The sequence below is a fragment of the Tyto alba genome, unplaced genomic scaffold (genome assembly GCF_018691265.1).
Source record: "Tyto alba isolate M040663 unplaced genomic scaffold, T.alba_DEE_v4.0 Super-Scaffold_13, whole genome shotgun sequence".
Taxonomy (NCBI): Eukaryota; Metazoa; Chordata; class Aves; order Strigiformes; family Tytonidae; genus Tyto; species Tyto alba.
The window spans coordinates 30,823,017-30,840,468 of NW_024881275.1; the positions used below are offsets into that span (position 1 = coordinate 30,823,017).

General features: G+C 37.8%; 1 protein-coding gene across 1 annotated transcript in view; it reads right to left on the reverse strand.

Annotated features, from left to right (window-relative positions):
• Positions 1 to 3,108: 3,108 nt before the first annotated feature.
• TMC1 (transmembrane channel like 1) overlaps positions 3,109 to 17,452 on the reverse strand; it is a 152,143-nt gene continuing 137,799 nt past the window's right edge. The window contains exons 16-21 of the mRNA XM_033010244.2: positions 15,616 to 15,683; positions 11,400 to 11,639; positions 8,637 to 8,762; positions 6,917 to 6,995; positions 6,688 to 6,820; positions 3,109 to 5,764 (exon numbers count right to left, since the gene is read on the reverse strand). Coding sequence (XP_032866135.1) covers positions 5,496 to 5,764; positions 6,688 to 6,820; positions 6,917 to 6,995; positions 8,637 to 8,762; positions 11,400 to 11,639; positions 15,616 to 15,683 — 915 coding nt within the window. The 3' untranslated portion in view covers positions 3,109 to 5,495. The remainder of the gene's footprint in view (positions 5,765 to 6,687; positions 6,821 to 6,916; positions 6,996 to 8,636; positions 8,763 to 11,399; positions 11,640 to 15,615; positions 15,684 to 17,452) is intronic.

The window sequence follows — 17,452 nt, forward strand, 5'->3', positions numbered from 1 at the left end:
CTAACACTTCAGCAGATGTGGTTCACAGCTTTCTATCACTATGCACAGCAGCTGACATGTTACATTTCAAAGGAAATAAAAGAATTCTGATGTGGTATACAATCTCCTTTCTTGAGATCTGTATACTAATCAGGATAAAAGAATCAGACCCCTGAAGTGCAAGTCAGTATATTCAGGTGTTCCCCAGACATATAGGGAGCTGATATTTATTGCTACAGTGAATGATTATTAATGCCAAACTTCTTTCAGCTCTTTACAGTAACCTAAAATATTCTAATAGTGAAAATGCAAGCAAATACTCCACGGAAAATGTTTATACCCAAATATGATACTGGTAGTACATTTGGGTCCTAACCTTAGCAACATTTCTATTTGCAATCTGTCAATAGGATCTGAAATTTACAATAGTTTCATCCCACAGCATTTAGGAAGTAAGACAAAAACTTACTGCGGTAAAAATATCTTGGTTCTGTGACTTTTGTTAACACATACAAATGTGAACTCCCTGGATAACCTTGCTATTTAGGGAAATTGCCACCTGTCATCTAGAGCATGTACATAGGAGCTGTACATAGGACTTGATGTCTGCATGTGATGGAGTATGGCCACGGAGAGACAGCTTGTTGCTTGTGGTACTGAGTGAAAGAAGATAAACTAAAAGGGGATGGAAAAGAGGGGGTCAAGGCTGCAACTTGTCTCCTTTGCCGAGACCAAGGGAGAACAGCTGGCTCAGACCAAGTTGTGCCAGCTCTTGTTCAGAGCTCCTGCTCCCTTCCAGATCAGTTATTGCAGCAGCAGACACCCTGCAGTCTCACACAGTCCAGTTACACCCAGGGAAATATTCCAATGAGTATCTGACAAGCAACCGTGCCAGCATTTGAGTCTCACAAACCATTACCATGACATCCTAGTGACTCTGACCTGGTCTCCTTTCCCTTGCACACAGCCTTAGCATCACTGCACAAATCAGCAATGTGAGACAGTGCTCATCTCCACACATCTGTGGCCCACAGAGCTGAGAATCCCACCCCAGCACTGTAGGGCAGCATCACTGAGCTACCAGAGGAAGCTCTCTGATTCTCTGCACCACAGACCTCAATGGTGAATGTTGCTTCCTGATTACTGGGTGATAACGAGGATAATGACTGCATAGGAGACATTACCTGATCTGAAATAGACAGAGAAAACAGAGAACTCATGGAAAAGTACACATTCTATTATTAACCTGATTTTAATAACTTAAAGCATAGCTATCATTGCATATGCTTGTAACCTGGTAGGTAACATTAGTTACACAGCACAATCACACACAGACATTTTTATAGTGTGGTCTTTATAGACTGTAAGCTGCAGGTAAAGCAGAGTTTGACACATCCATACAGAATATTCTGTCACAACCCCCAGGTTGTTCTTTAGTTTAGGAAAGTACTGGTTATCATAGCATTTTTATGACCACTGGGCATGGGTGCTCCTCATATTACATTGACCTTTTCTACAGGGGAATATTTTGTTTGCCACCATATCATTATATATATATATATATATATATATATATATATATATATATATATATTTGTCCACTTGGTGATTTCAACAAATTAATAGAGTGGTTGTGTGGCATGAACATCATAAAGCTCATAGAGAACTCACACAGCTCATTTTTCAACCAAGGATAAACAGAGCAGATGTTACCTGCTTCTGAAGTTAATCTCTAGCCATAATAAGTTTAACAGCCCGGTTTTCACAGAGGACTAGAAAGTGAATCAAAGGATTCAGCACAGGCAAAAACTGCACCTAATTTTCCAGTAAGCATTTTATGGGGTTTTTGAAACAATGTAGAGTAACAAAATGATTCCTTAGATTTAAATCTCTATCAGCCTTACAACAGCTCTAAATTTCCACATATTTCCATGGATGTTATTATTGCATGTATTATTCTTGTTATTTTCAGGTCCCAGGTGGCACAAATCTCATGCTGAAAAGGATATGTTATAAAGAGTCCTGTCTCTCACTTGCTGTGAATTCAGTCAAGTCTGGACTGTATTTTCATCCTATTGCTTCCTATTCATCTGAGAGCATTGCACAGTCCCAAGGTAGGACTTTGACATTGAGTAAAAAGATGTAATTCAACAGCAGAAAAAAAGAGGGATAGCAGAAGGGAGATGTATTCAATAATTATCATTTTACAGTAATTATAATTTTTACAGATCAGTGAGAAATTAAAACTTTGGCAGGGACTTCAAAGTATTTTGAGGATCCCTCTATACCAGTACACTACTATAGTGAAGTGCACTTTTATTACCAGAAAATTATAGAAAATCCTCAGCCAAATGCTATGAAGACAGCATGTAAATTTTGCAGAGGAAGATGTGGGACATGGTAAGATGCACTGAGCCTTGATTTCACTGAAAGTAATTGGATAACAGAGCTCTGAGTTATTCTTAGCACCATTTATAGGTCTAACAACATAGAAGAAAGAAAACAGTATATGCGTTACCAGTGAAAATAAAATATATTCTGTTTCTGTAAGTAAGATAATTTGCCATTATTTGAATCACAGTCGGTATTATTCCAGTATTTTTTCCCTGTTCAGCACAGTACAAGACTCAAACAGAGGAATAGCTATGTGGGTAAGTGGATGAAGGTTGTTTGAGGTGCTTTTTCAAAAAAAGACAAAAAATTTTAACTGAAAGACTTGAGATATAGGAGGGATAGAGAAAAGGTTGTACAGAAAGGAAATGTGACCCAAAATCTGATCACACAAAATTATTGTAACAATCTCGGAATTACTTTTATGAAGTAAACAGCATGTTTTCTTAAAGGTGGACTTAGTATAGAACAGTGAAACGTATTAAATCACATCTTAACTGCTAAGTCAATGTTATAATGTCAGCAAGAATGTAGGCAATTAAACAGAACTAAGCTCGCAAGCACTGAAAGCACAGCTTCATGAAACAGTGATAAAAGACCTTTACTTAGAAGTACCAAAGACTAAGAATTAATATTTCATTTTCAGTCACAGCAGTCTGATGCTGATCACAGGGCATCAGCAACATCTAGTCTTGTTATTATTATTCACATTGGTTATTACATGCTCATCACTGAATATACTGGTGCATTCTGAGAACACATTTATTGTTGAAAAATCAATACAGCATACAGATCTAATACAAAGTTCCTGAGAATAATTTCAGCTGGTGGATTCCTTGTTGTGTCTCTCTCTCATTCATGGTGTAAAGCATTTCCACAGAATGAAATACTAAGCCTGCTAATATGAGAAAGCCTCTATTACCCACAGAATATTTTCACTCTTAACAGAACAAGAAATCCTTATTAAGTTCTGTGTACACAGCATAAACCTCCCTCTACATTTCAGGGAATGAAACTGCATCAAAAGCAGTTTACAACTCCAATTTATTCCAGCATGCCTTGAAAAATTCAAATGGATCACCAAGCCATAAAGCATCTTTAAAATCAGTTTCTTCACTTGTTCTATAAGCAGTCTTTCTTTTTCTAAGGATTATCCAGTGTTTTCATATTATGAAATGTCAACAAAAAATTAGCTAAAGCCACTATGCAAATCAGCGTCTCATGACAGATCAATCCCAGCTTGTAGGAAAAAGTTTATCTTAAAAGCATGTAAGCACTAGGACACTGGGGCCCATGCCTAACTTCCATAAAACTACTGACAATCTTATAAATTTCTGGACTAAAAACTTACACAGTTAAAAAATTTTTCATGTTAGAAGAAGATTTCTGATTAATAGACAGTTTGAATTACTGTACTTTTTCCACGTCGGAAGTCCAGATTGGAAATCTTATCTGAGAAAGATGAAACAACTTACACTGTAGTTAGCCGTACTGCCTCTAATCTAAAATACAACATTTGCTGTACCCTAGATGCAGACATGTCTTGGGATCCAGTCTAAGCTTATTTGTCCTCTCCCTTAGTAACAACACATTTTCAGTCTGTTTGCTAGAAAAGACCCTCCCTTGTAGTTATTGCAATACACTTATCTCTTGATTTGGCTACCAGTGCTTAGAGTTTACATGCAGAACATGAGCCATCCTGGTGCCCACTAGAGCCCTGATTGTTCTAATATCTCCAGCTGATTGCAGATGCTTATGGAAGCAGCACAAGAGTCAAACTATAAAGTGAACGTTCCCTTGATTTATCCTCCCAGGTTCTGGCATTTGCTTTAAATACTGCTTGAGCTGGAGATTGCATCTGGATCATTGTGCTTTATGGGAATACCTAGTCTATACTGGGTTTTTTTGTAAGCCTTTTTCAATAAATTCCACAATTCAATTACATGGAGGTTATTTTGTGGTATCACAGACTTGCTCTACATTGAGATATGGTTAAAGATTTTCTAATGTACAAAATTGACCTCTATAACAGACAGCTCCCAGTAGAATGACATTGATTTTTTAGAAGACAGTCAGTTGTCTAATTTTGTTGTTATTAATCTTGAGTCTTAAAATATTTATCAAGGCCCAAATTCTGGACAAGGAAATATAAACAGAGCACGAAAATGAAGCTGTCTCACTGGAATAAGTATCAGCTCACATATGGTCTTCCGTGTATCCTGTATTTCTACAAGACCTAACAGACTAAGCACCTGTTCTGCTATGGACTCTACAGAGTTCAGTACAAGTATACAATGATAAATCCACAGAGAAGATTATACAGCACATATTCTTATGCAATAACAGTAAGTGTCTCTGTGCCATAACACAATCTTGGTGAATATTTGGGGGAAATTATTGTTTAACTGCCTTATGTCTATTCCTCAAATTTGTTTCTCTGCACAGGAGGTACTTTTTCACCATTTTGATTTTTTAAATTTATTTTTAGTCTTTCAGAATGAGATAAAACTATTATTACCTAAAAGTGGTACTGTAATAGGAGTTAAATTTTCTTCATAGCAACAGGCAGAATATTGCTTTTCTTTTACCTTTTTAATACTTTCCCAAACGCTTTATAGGTAGTTATCTAGCTTTTTAAAAGATCCTAGTTTTCCCATGTACAATCTGAACTTTGAGTAAGCATATCTGAGCTGCAGAAAACAAGCTATGCGCAGTGTTTAAATATAACTGACTCTCATACACTTTGTACAAAGCTGTTTTCAGTGAACTGTGCTTCTGAGAAAAAGGAAAATATGTTAGCGATGCACTTTCAGGCTTTAAGAAAATAATCAACTAAATACAAAATGTTTTTCATAAAAATCTTACAATAAATATCCCTAAGATTTATAACCTATTGACACAGATAAAGCATTTTTGCAATGCCTTCAAATGAGAGAATGCTTATGCAATGTTTTCTTCTGAAGCCTCCCATCCTGCAAAAACTGAAGCGCGTGGGTAACTTCTATGCACATGAAGATTTACAACAAACACAGTGGTGTTCTGCATTTGCAGGAGTGTGTTTGGGTTTAGGATCACTCTTTTGTCCTTCAGCATCCTTCATCATATCACAACGTGCTTGGGGGTCCTTATCTGTAGTTGGGAGGTCCCCTGGGCATTCCTGGCTGGGGACCTGGGAAGCGTGGGTTTCCAGGTGGATAGCCTGGCATTCCATATCCCCTGGGCCCTGGTGGCCTTGTCACAGCTATGGATGGGGGAGGAAGGTTTCCTCCTCTGCCATGCGGGGGATAGTGGCCATTTAGGGCAGGACCAGGATGCTGGGGTGTCTGAGCAGAGCTGGCTTCTTGTGGCTGGTCTGTCTTCTTCGCATCATTGTCACCCTGTCCTTTCTTGTTGTCTGAAATGTGTTTGGAGAACAGAATTAAAAAATGAACATGCAAACCAGAAATTCCATGAGAGGGAAATCCTGCATCTGCCTGTCCAACAGCCTGAAATTTGGGCTAATGCACCTTCACGATCTTTGCACCGTATTTTCCCTCCACTCCTTTCTGCAAGGCCCCAGTGGAGGGAAGTGGAGGCTTTTCCTGAGCAGCTAGATGCATTTAGATATCATCTATAAATGACAACGAAGGTGGCAATTTCTAAATTAAGCATCCAGGTTTTGAGACTGCAGACATGCCTTGCATGTGGTTCTACCAAAGACAGTCATCTCTAATCTGGGTTTCTCTGCTAGGCTTGAGACTGCACTGGCTGTATGGCATGCATGAATGATAGGGGAAGTCTAGCAGTGTCCAGGGAAAAGGAGACAGCCTGCAAAATCCTTCAGGACAGTCTGAAACCTGCCTGACCAAACTATGTTTTCTGATAAGGATTATTACCATACTGTATTCTCATTATTCTTCCACCTGATGAACCTGGAAGAGAGGACAAATGCTGTCCTGAGCAGTCCTCAGTCAACAAAATACAATAGGAGGGTGCAAGACTTGGACCCAACTGGTTCATGGTAGTTAAGAGGGACCACTGACATTCAGATCAGGCTTTAAGTGGGTTTTTTTTTGCAGGGCTGGGATCTTGTGAGTCTTTATAGCTCAGTTACACCTTTTCTAACTTCAGTGTTGCCTCATGTGGAATAATGTTACAGTAAATGCTTAAGTGAGCCAAAGAAAGGAAAATGGGGTGGAGATTAAGCTAAGACTTGTGATTCAGTATTGTGAATATCTTTCAGGACATCATGGCAAAGGAAGCACTCAAGTCACTGAGGAAGACTATGGTCTGGAATACACAAATTCGTCATCCTGAGGTGTTCAAAACAGTCCTTACCTTGGTTTGGAGTGGATTCTTGCTTGCTTTCTTTTTGCTTTGTCTGTGGTGGTTCTGTCTCAAATGGATTTTCCTCTTGTTCATTTGCTTTCTGTGCCTTCTGTTTATTTCTTCTTTTATTTTCTTCTGCTTGCTAATGATGGGGAGAGAGAGGGGGCATCTTTCAGTGATCTAAATGGCTTCTCTAAAATTTAGTAAAACCAAAAATCAATAATTCTCTATCCCTTACACTTTGTAGCTTCTTTTTAAGTTCCAAGTTAGCTTCCTTGTAGGATTTGGATGTAGCGTTGAGATAATAAATACTCAGGCTAAATTTAAAGAAAAATAACTTTTTGTTAGGTATTGATTTAAATATAAAGACTCTTACAACATTCCTATAGTAACAACTACAGTTTCGTTAATATAAATCCTATACCTTTCCTCACTTATCATGCCTAATCAGTAATAGCCCAACAAACAGTGGGGTTCCTTACAGTATGAAGAAGGCACTGTTATTTCTGAGCAAAAAAATAGCTGCAAGAAATTATTCTGTCCATTAACACTCTACATTCAATCTTATAGTTAAGGAAGATGTTCCATAAAACTATGCTTCACTGTGAAGTGTGTTCTAAAGAATAACTTACAAAAGTTAATTAACTTGTATGACATACCTTAAAAATTAGTAAATCATATTTATAAGAGCTTTTGAACTAATGCAATAGGCAAGCTCAAGTACTACCAAGAAAACAGCCAAAAGCATAGGATTTAATTTTTTTAAAAATTATGACCTCCTTATTCTACTAAACAAAAACATACCTGCATAACACAATTTTCAGTTTTCAGTATTAGTTTTGTGATAACTCTATAAAACTAGTGGGGTTTACCATCCTGATTTAATTGGAGAAATTTTGATGTAAGGAGTAAATAATTAATCTGCATATGCTGTTTTCTCTGCTTTGTCAGATTTTGCCTTGTATTGTCCTTCTCTTTTTTTTTTTTTCTTTATTTATTTTTAGTTTCTTTGCCTTGGGCCATTCCAAGAAAGGAATATCACTAAAAATAAAATCAGTAAGAGGTGGACATGTATTTCAGAGGACAGTGTAGATTCTTTTTTTTTCTAGCCAAGGGTTAAAATGGAATATGATACTAGGTGAACGTTGGCAAAATTTCATCTCAGAATTTAAATTTACTCATGTAAAATCTTTTTGCAAATTCTATTGTATTCTATAAGCTTCTCTATATTTGTTGACAGATCTACAATGCAAGGTTAAATCCCAGCTCATCTCTACATAGAATTAACTTTTAGTTGAACAGCATGCTAAATAATCCAATCTATGTATACAGCAGCTTAAAATGCCTTTATAAAGCAGGACTCAATATAGTCTCTGAAAAAGACTATGCTGGGGTCATTGTTCCTTACTAGGTACTGACTTGCAAAAGTTCTCTACTAGCCCTATTTCATAAAGTCTCCAACACTCTGTCTCACACTCCTGTCCCAAAAGCATAGAGCACGTTGTTGATCAAGGAAAGGCCAAGGCACTGAAGATCAGACTCACTGAAAGTTATTGAGGAATAATTCTGTTTCATGGTGGTCATGTTTCTATTGAACTTGCTAAGGATTTATGATGTGCTGTTGTGCCTACTGGACAAGCTGATTAAAGTAACAGTACTTCAGATCCCCTAAAGGTTTTTGCATTTTAATAGCTTTGCCATTATTGTGGCAACAACAACATTTTTGAAAAGCAGTAACAAAACCAAAAAGAAAGCTATTGAATGAAAAAGAGATATTACCCTTTCTGCAAAGGCACATTACTTATGATCAAATAAAAGGCTCATGAATTCTTCAAGTCCCTTACCACAGGGCAATCAACACTGTATTTAATTAGATATTCAGGCAATGAAGATTCAGAGTGAAAGAAACTTAACAGACCTTACATTAAGCAAGCTTTGAGTTAATATTCTATACGTACACCATCAGCAATATAAAAGGTAAAATGAGTCCAGGGTTAGAGGCATAACCAAATACCTTCCCGAACCAGGAAGGGAAGTCATGCTCCAGAGTTTCTGATATGACTTCAAACATTCTAGTCTTCCCACTATTAAACAGAAAAGTTGACAATATATCACATACAAATATCATGGCAATGTCAATGCAGTAGTATGAATATATAGTTTAATCACATCACATCAAACCTGGGAAAAGGATAATAAACTATACATTAACATTATTTAAAACTTGGCACTCTAAAAGGGATATTATTTAAAATAGTATTTATGTGTTTTAAGGGGAAAATAGACACAGATATTTTCATCATATGCTAATAGATTTTGCCTGCAATTACTACAAGATTACTCCTCAAAGAATCAATGCACTGAGTTGTGAACTCTGTAACACCTACCAAAGATTGAAGGTCAATTTGTGCTTTATGAAGTCCTGGTTAAAAATTCAAATATCATGTTTGTATGGTTGATAAACAAAAAATTGTCTGCTTGTTATTGATTTCTGTTTTTCCAGCCTAATTCTCCTCTATCTTTGATGTGTACCAATGCTGTAGAAGTCAGTGGCTGCTTTAGGAGATTTTTGTTATTGTTACAGCAATCTAAAAATCTTCATGCATATTGTTCCATGGCCAGCTTGCTTAGACAGTATTTTCTCCCTAGACCATTAACATTAAGTTTTTCTTGCAGAAGTATTTTAAAAGATGTTCAAAGAGTCCCTTCTTTTTTATCCTGCTTTTGGCTGTGCCTCACAATACAGAGTTTGAAGTTTTTTGCCTCAACAAGACCAGCAAAATGGGTCTTTACATGTATTGAGACTAGTAGGTAGTTTTAGTTGATTAAAGGAATTGTCACCAAATTCCCACCTGATATTCCAGTCACTGAGGTCTCCTATCACCTCTTTTCAGTTCTTGTAAAAAATTTCTGATAACCAGGTTTTTTTCTTAACTCATTGTTCTCAATGTTTATCTTCTTCCCAGTAATGTAAAAGCATTGCATGTAGAATTGTTCTTCAGATCAGTTCTTTCTCTCCAATTCCCCTACCCACCCAAGGTAGATAAGAAATTTCACCCTGGGATCTTCTTATCTTTTCCCCAGCACACACAAATCTTATTCTGTTGGGACTTTGCTTATTCTGTCCTGGTTTCCCTATTCCTGTCAGATCTCAGTTGAATTGTGTATGTCACCTTTAATGATGAATTTTTTAAAAAACAAACCAAACCAAACCAGAACAACAACAACAACAACAACAAAATTAAAAGATTCTGAAGTTTCATAATAGATGAGACACTGGGTTACCACAGGAAAATATTTTCTCTTTTTAATACAGAGACATGCACTATCAGTACTTATCCACTGCTCAACGGCACTATCCAATGCTCAACAGTAGTATTACCTATACCCAGGTTGAATGAAGCTTCATTGGTTTCAAGTCCTCGCCCATTAAATGTTACATTGAAGATTTCACATTTTTTATGAACAAATTATCTCTGCATTTGACAGAGAAAAAGTTGCTGGCACTATTATCTCTCTCATTTTGCACAGCAATCGTACCATTTCAGTAATATCCAATTCAGTAACTGCAGCTACTCAGATCTGACTCCAGATGTCTCCCTCTGTACTTTCTTTGCTATGACTCAGATAAAAAATCTTACTTCACATCACTTGCTTTGTTATAATTGTTTCCATAAATTCAAGCAATTTTCTGTCTCATCAGAATTTTTGGCATGTCTTCAGTTCTCCCCTAGGTTACTCTGAATATTGCAGGTGGTTAGAAACAATCTCCCAGGTATTTTGCCTTTGGCAAAAGTTAAAGTGACAAGACTTCTGCTCCTTTACAAAGCCCCCGGGGATTATGCAGGTATCATTTTACTCACAACAGTAATGTATTATTCAAACCTTTCATTGGAATCAAGATGTCTCTTCTATTATTCTCCAACTCTTGCTTTTATAATATTTTGTTCAAAAAGTCTTCTTGACTTGACTAAAGTCTCAAAATTTTAATTTCATATATTGACCGTTGTATACTCATTATAGTTGTATGTCATGCTATCTGGCAAATAAAAATGATAAAAATGGTCCTGGACTTTCCAGGTAGTGTGCATAGAAGGAGAAAGTGTGGCAAATTCTAGACTGAATGCAAGGCATATGTTTGCACAGGCAAGGCAGGCCTAAGTTTTTAGAAGGAACTAGTGAATGTGGAAGTCTTGAAGACTTCAGAAACAGAATCAGTTTCATAGGGGTAATACAGGTGCACAAAATACTGTATCTGCTGGAGAGAGTGACAGTAGTCAGACTTTACCACCATACATTTAACACACCGCCATACATTCTGGTATGCCCCTCCTACAGGGCATATGCAGACATTTCCTGAAAGCCATCACTCTCAAGACAGCAGACCACAGATGCGTAACAGATCACTGTTCTACTCTAAGAATAATTTCTGGCTTAATTACCTTACAGCAGTACTGGTAATTTTTTACATTACAACTAACTAAAAGAAAAGGTTTTCTGTTCTACTCTTCTGATAAATATTTCTAAAGATTTGCTCAGTTTTGTAGGATTCCAGCTTCAGGAATTATCCACAAAATGAAATGTGACACAATTAAACACTCAGCCTATCAGGTGCCAACACTTATTATAGAAGCTCTTTTTCATTACTGTATCATTCACTTTGATGTGATGAGATGGTTCATTACATCAGTAACAAAAGAAGGATGTAAAATGGAAAAAACCTGAAAGGACCGCAGTCAAAAGATGGTGGGATGGACACAATGGTGTAGACCGCAGGCAGTGTGGAGAGAAAAAGGATGAAAAGCAGCATGGCCATGTAGAAATTATTGGATCTGGAAGCCTTGAAGACCCTCTCTTGGGGGACGTTGCAGCACATCACTGCCCAGCATTGCAGGTACATTGAAGTGTGCAGGCGGAACACGTTGATTGCTGGGAGACATGGAGCATAAAATGATCCCATCCTAGTAAAAAAGGAAAGAAAAAAAAAAAATCACTTTGTTGTGAGACTTCTGTCTTCTTACATATGACACCCATTCTCTATGTCAATGTGCTTTGCAGCCATACACACTGTGCACTCAGAAATCAAGTTCATAAAGCCATCTTTACATGTTTTTTACTGGTCTTTTCTATCCAGCCTTGCTTTAAGGCCTGGAGGTATATGGAGAGAATTGTCTGTGTGAACTTTCTGTCTCACAGCTACAAAGCTCTCTTCCTCTGCAAATTAAATGATCAGCTGATGAAATCCACTCTTACTTTGTCTCTTTAGTTCAGGTAGCATCTAACTTGTGTTGTATAAAAAAGGATAGCCCTAAATCTAGATATTACCAAAATAATCTAGGTTTGTTTTTTTTTTTTTTCTTAATATACTATCACCATTTTAGGAAGAATACTTCTACTTAGTTGACATTTATTTTACCTCTATTACCACAGCTATTCCGTGTTTCATTCCAATAACTTTTTATCCATTGTCCTAAATATTGGATTTTCCTAATTATGTGTGGTTGCACGGTTATGACACTGAAACAGTTGGGATCATCTAATTTTTATCACACTTTGTTGCTTGTGCCATGCTGACCAAAGAGCAATTACTTTCATTCACCTGGTGAAATGATACACAATGTAAGAGATGAGGAATCTCCTTTTTTCCTTAATCATTGTCCAGGTGACCAGGGCTGATCTACTTTGCTTCTGAGTGCCCCAATTTTTCTACTTAAAAAATAAGAAATGGATCTGCATGGTTGGAAAGACCTTCTGAGTACAGAAGGATTATGACAGACTCTATTATATTACTATCGCTCCTTCCTCTTTTCTTATATCTTCCATGAAAAGATAAAGGTTTTGCAAGTCTACAGTTGAAGGGAGAGAGCACCTAATGGCCCTGTTACTTACTCTAATGGAAATCAGTTGCAAAATACTCCTCAACTTCAACAAGTTTGGAATCTGGGTAATTTATGGTTGTTACCATAGTATTTCAGTATAACATTTATTATATGTAAATAAATTATTGTCAAAGCTTATTAATATGGAGAAGCCTTGCAAATTATTTGTATCACACTTGCTTTGTGAAAACACAGAGAAAGAGAGTTTTCCTAACCACATGATGTCTCTCTCATATACAAAAATAAATGCACATATACATGCCTCTCATATCCTTTCTAGCTATGTGATAGCACCAGCTCACCAGCTGCACCTGAAACTTTCTTTATTCTGTATCAGATGAGCACAAGCATGTGCAATAGAATTTGTAAAGCTCAGATAAAATAGAAACCAATTTACCCTATGCATTTATTAATGATAAACATATTTGTGGCAATGTATATTTATTATAATTCAGTCAACTTTTTTTACTCCTCCGATGTATTTGGTTCAGTTCAAATCATCAGACATTATTTTGAAGAATACTACAGCTCTAGTACCTTACTTGGCCCTGAAAATTTCAATCAGCATGCAAATGTGGTCCCAGCCCTGCAATAAGCTATAAGCTAAAGAATGTTGTATAACAATAGCAACACAAAAGTTTCTGTGCCAGAATGTGTACATTGGGTCACGGTGGTTTAGAAGTGCCCAGAGTCTGTACATGTAATGAAGTATAAAAATTATAGGTATATATAGCAGTTTTGTTAGAGAAAAATCAGGAATCTATTCCCTCACCTAGTCCTCTACATCACTTTGGTAGAGATTGATTTCTAACCTATCTTTCAAAGTGTTAATTAAAGCAATAGAAAGTATTAGTGTTATCAGTTGTGTATAAAATTGCAAGCAGAGTTTATGCTACAGCCTCATCATTTTGATGAACAGCAGCCTGAGAAATGTTTCCTATCAGAAATTAGAATGCCAGTCCTATGGCAGTTAGCAAGATGCTAATTGCAAAGCTAAGCTGCTTTTCTAAGGTGCAGGATACACTATAGGTGCATCACATGCCAGCAGCAGGGCTTGACTCCCTCCAGCCACACTCTTATGGCATGGAATCACTACAAGGCTATAGGTGGTGTCATGCTCATCCCCAGCAATATACCCAGCTTCTAAACAAGTCCACTGTGCTGCTGACAGGGCCTTCAGTGCATGCCTCCAACATGGCTTGGTTTCAGGGTCTGCAAGATATTTGCAGCCTCTTTCTTTGCTGTATTTCTGCGGCATTTCTTTGACATGCACACAGCATTGTCCTGGGTTGAGTGAGTGGTGGAGGTTTTTTTGGTGGCAGGGGAGGGGGCTATAGGGGCAGCCCCCTGTGAGAAGCTTCTCAAAGCTCCCCCAGCTCCAAGTCAGCTCCACCTCTGAACCAAAACTGAGCCCATCAGCTGCACCTCTGCAATAACATATTTAAGAAGGGACGTGGTGATGAGCAGTGTGACTTGTGAGGAGGAGTTGCTGCAGCTGCCTGAAAACCAAGGTCAGTGAAGGAACAGATGAAGAAAGGAGAGGGGAGGTGTCCCGGAGCAGAGACCCCCCCTCTATCCTGTGGTAAGACAGCAGGGCAGCCCCCCCCTGCCACTCATGAAGACCTACAGTGGAGCAGACACTGATTTATGGCCTGTGGTTTTTTGCCTGGCTGGTCAAGGTGCTTAGCCCGAAGAAGGCCAGGGTCTTGTGGGAAAAGGTAGCCCTCGCTGTTGAAATTCAGAGCTGGGATAATTGCGTCATGCAGGAGTGTCCCGCGCTGGAGCAGCTCGGGAAGGGCTGCAGCCCGTGGGAGAGAATCCAGTTGGAGAAAGTTAGTGACCCACGACAGATCAGTGTGGGGAACGCTGTGGCCTGTGGGAGGGACTCATGTCAGAGAAAGTTTGTGGAGGACTGTCTCCTGTGAGAGGCCGACCACGATGGAGCAGGGGGAACAAGTTCCAGAAGCTCCCCCCACTGAAGATAGAAGAAGCAGCAGCACTGACTGCACCCTCCCATTCCCTGCCCCTGCGCCGCTGTGGGGAGGAGGTAGAGATATCAGGAGCAGAGTTGAGCCTGGCAAGAAGGGAGGGGTGGGGGGAAGATGTTCTCAAGATGTGGCAATGCTTCTCACTGTCCTAATCTGTTACGTGTAGTTCGTGTCTGTAATAAAAGCATGTTCTTTTTTTTCTTCCCCTAATGAGTCTGCCCTTTGCTCATGCCCATAAAGGGTATTTTCTTCCCCATCCCAGTCCTATCTCAAACCCCAAGCCTGGCTCTTCGTCCCTTCTTATTGCCAGAAGAGAAGGGAGAGAGAGTGGCTGCGTGGTGGTTGGCTGCCAACCAGGCTCAACCATGACAAACACATAACCTTTGATCTTTACAGAACTGAGGGATTTCACCAAGTAAAGTGTCTGATCAGCAAAGTCATATTAAAGGTAAAGAATTAGGCCTTAGCAAGAATTAACTCTGAGAAATCAACAGTGCTTGAGGTGGAGAGTTCCTAAGGAAGATTAAGCATCTTACATGAGGACATGCTGGTATTCTTTACCACTCATGTAAAGCCCAAAAATGGGAGGAAATATAGATCTCTTCTCTAGAGCTAAGGACTAATACTGTAGCAGTAGCACTTTATGCATATTCACATGCCTGCACAGTAAGTGTATATGCATTTGTTTTAAGGCTTTTTTTCCACAGGACACATGGGAAAATAGTGGTAAGGTATTCTGAAAGGCTGAAATTCAGAACAAAACAAAACAGGCCAGGTGGTTACTATAGTAAACAGTCAGTCAACAAAAATATAAGATTCATCTACACAGCTTTTTACTGGTTGTCTTACCATCTCTTTGCAGAATCCTGATGCATCTGATCCCATAATCTTAGCCCAGAACTAGTTTTGAAGTGATCCCACTGATTGCAGTGTACCAGAGGTTGATAAATATTGCATTACACCCCCATCAAACTAGAGCAATGGGACAGGGTCAACAGTTCAGAAGAATCTTTCATAGATACAACTAGATCTTGCAGTCCTTCAGATGAAACACGCTTTGACACACCTACCAGATCATGCCTTGGTTAAAAATCAGTCCCAGCACATTTCCACTTATATCAAACTCAGAATATGATGGCTGAAAGAAATAATATAGATTCTTTCATTAGTCTCATGCAAAGAGTTTTCAGATGATTTATAGTAGATGAAAAACTGTCACTTTCAACCACAGCAGCATACTGGCATTGCGTTGTAAGTCTCTTGTTTCAGGTCATCCGTGACTCATGAAACAAAATAATACAAGTCAAGGCCAACAGTCAGACTTTAATACACCTTGTGGTATTCTAATGAAAATATTTTTTGAGATTTTTTTCAGAGGAAGGTACTAATGGAGAATTAAAAGTAGTTCTAGGTCCTGGGTAAATTTTAAAACAGCAATTCATAAATTTTCCATTGGAGTGGGTAGTGGTGGTCATCTAATGTGTCCTCCAATACAGTACCAGTCATGAGGCTTCTGTGATTTAATTTCTGTTTGAAATATAACACTAACTTTCATATTTTAACAGTTAAACTGTTGAAGAATTCTTTTTAAGCATTGGTAAGTCTTGAAGATCATTGTTTACCCTGCTTAATATGAACATCTTCTAATTTGAGTGTGTTTAATTCTAATTTTCACTTCAAGATTCAGCCATAGGGTCTCATTATCACTTTGTCTGCTGAAGAAAGCACTGTATTATAATTTTTTGTTTCCAATATAGACACATAACATAAATACCATAGACAAATAATTTAGTCTTAAATTTCTGAACTATTCATCTAACCCTTTCATTCTGTTTTTCCAAATCTTTAATCATTTCCACATCTCTTCTTTTACACTATTTTAGTCTCTTATTCATGAGCTCTTCCATCTGCAAACAGTGAATACACTGCATTTGAGTGACAATTGAAATACACACATACATATTAGTTTGTTTGCATATGCACCAGAACAAAACTTTCTGATAAGAAACTGTGGCTGTAAACTTCTGGTTTATATCTAAATGTCTCATTCAAGCATATTATTCATATCGTTTTGCCTTGTCACAATAATTTGTTCAATCAGCTCTCTCATAAAAGACAGTTTTGCTACACCATAGCTTGTGATTTCCATGATCCACCATAATGGATGGGCAAAAAGATTATGAATAATGTGTATCTTCCAGGTATTAATTGCTAGAATGATGGATAGAGGGAGGAAGGGGCATGAGATATAAACATAATTGTTCCCTTATAGTTGAATGAAGACAAAGTTATTGTATGAAAATCACCAATTAGAGTCACAATGTTGAATCTTACTATGCTATATTGCTGGAATATTTGGAGCCCCTACACTCTTTCTGTGTTGTTTTGTGTATAAGTACAGATATATATGTATATGTTTACAGCAAACTACTATATTTATGTTTCATGTATTTAAGAATCTGCTTCCATATGAGGAAATATTAAATAGATTAGTGGTATTCAACTTGGAAGGTAGTTGACTAAGGAGATCTGTATAGAGGGAGAGAGTATCATAAGTGGCATGGAGAGATTAATAGGATCATACAGAATCAAATAATGTGTGACTGTTCTTCATAACAGAGGGGCTAGCATTAACAAATAAAAAACTCTTTAATTTAATTGCTAAACAAACAAAAGGAAGTGTTTTCCCACACAACATGCAAGTTATTTTCTGAATTCTTTGCCAAATGACTGGTTGTCAAAAAGATTTAGGGTACACAAAAAGCCTAAAAATTAATGGATGGTAAGTATATCATGGCCACTAACCACAGACACACAGGTATAGCTAATTCCTAGAGAAATTTTTAAGCTCAGGTATTCCCAGAAATTCAATGATTTCCAGTTTGTACTTCCATTTCTGGTTGTTGT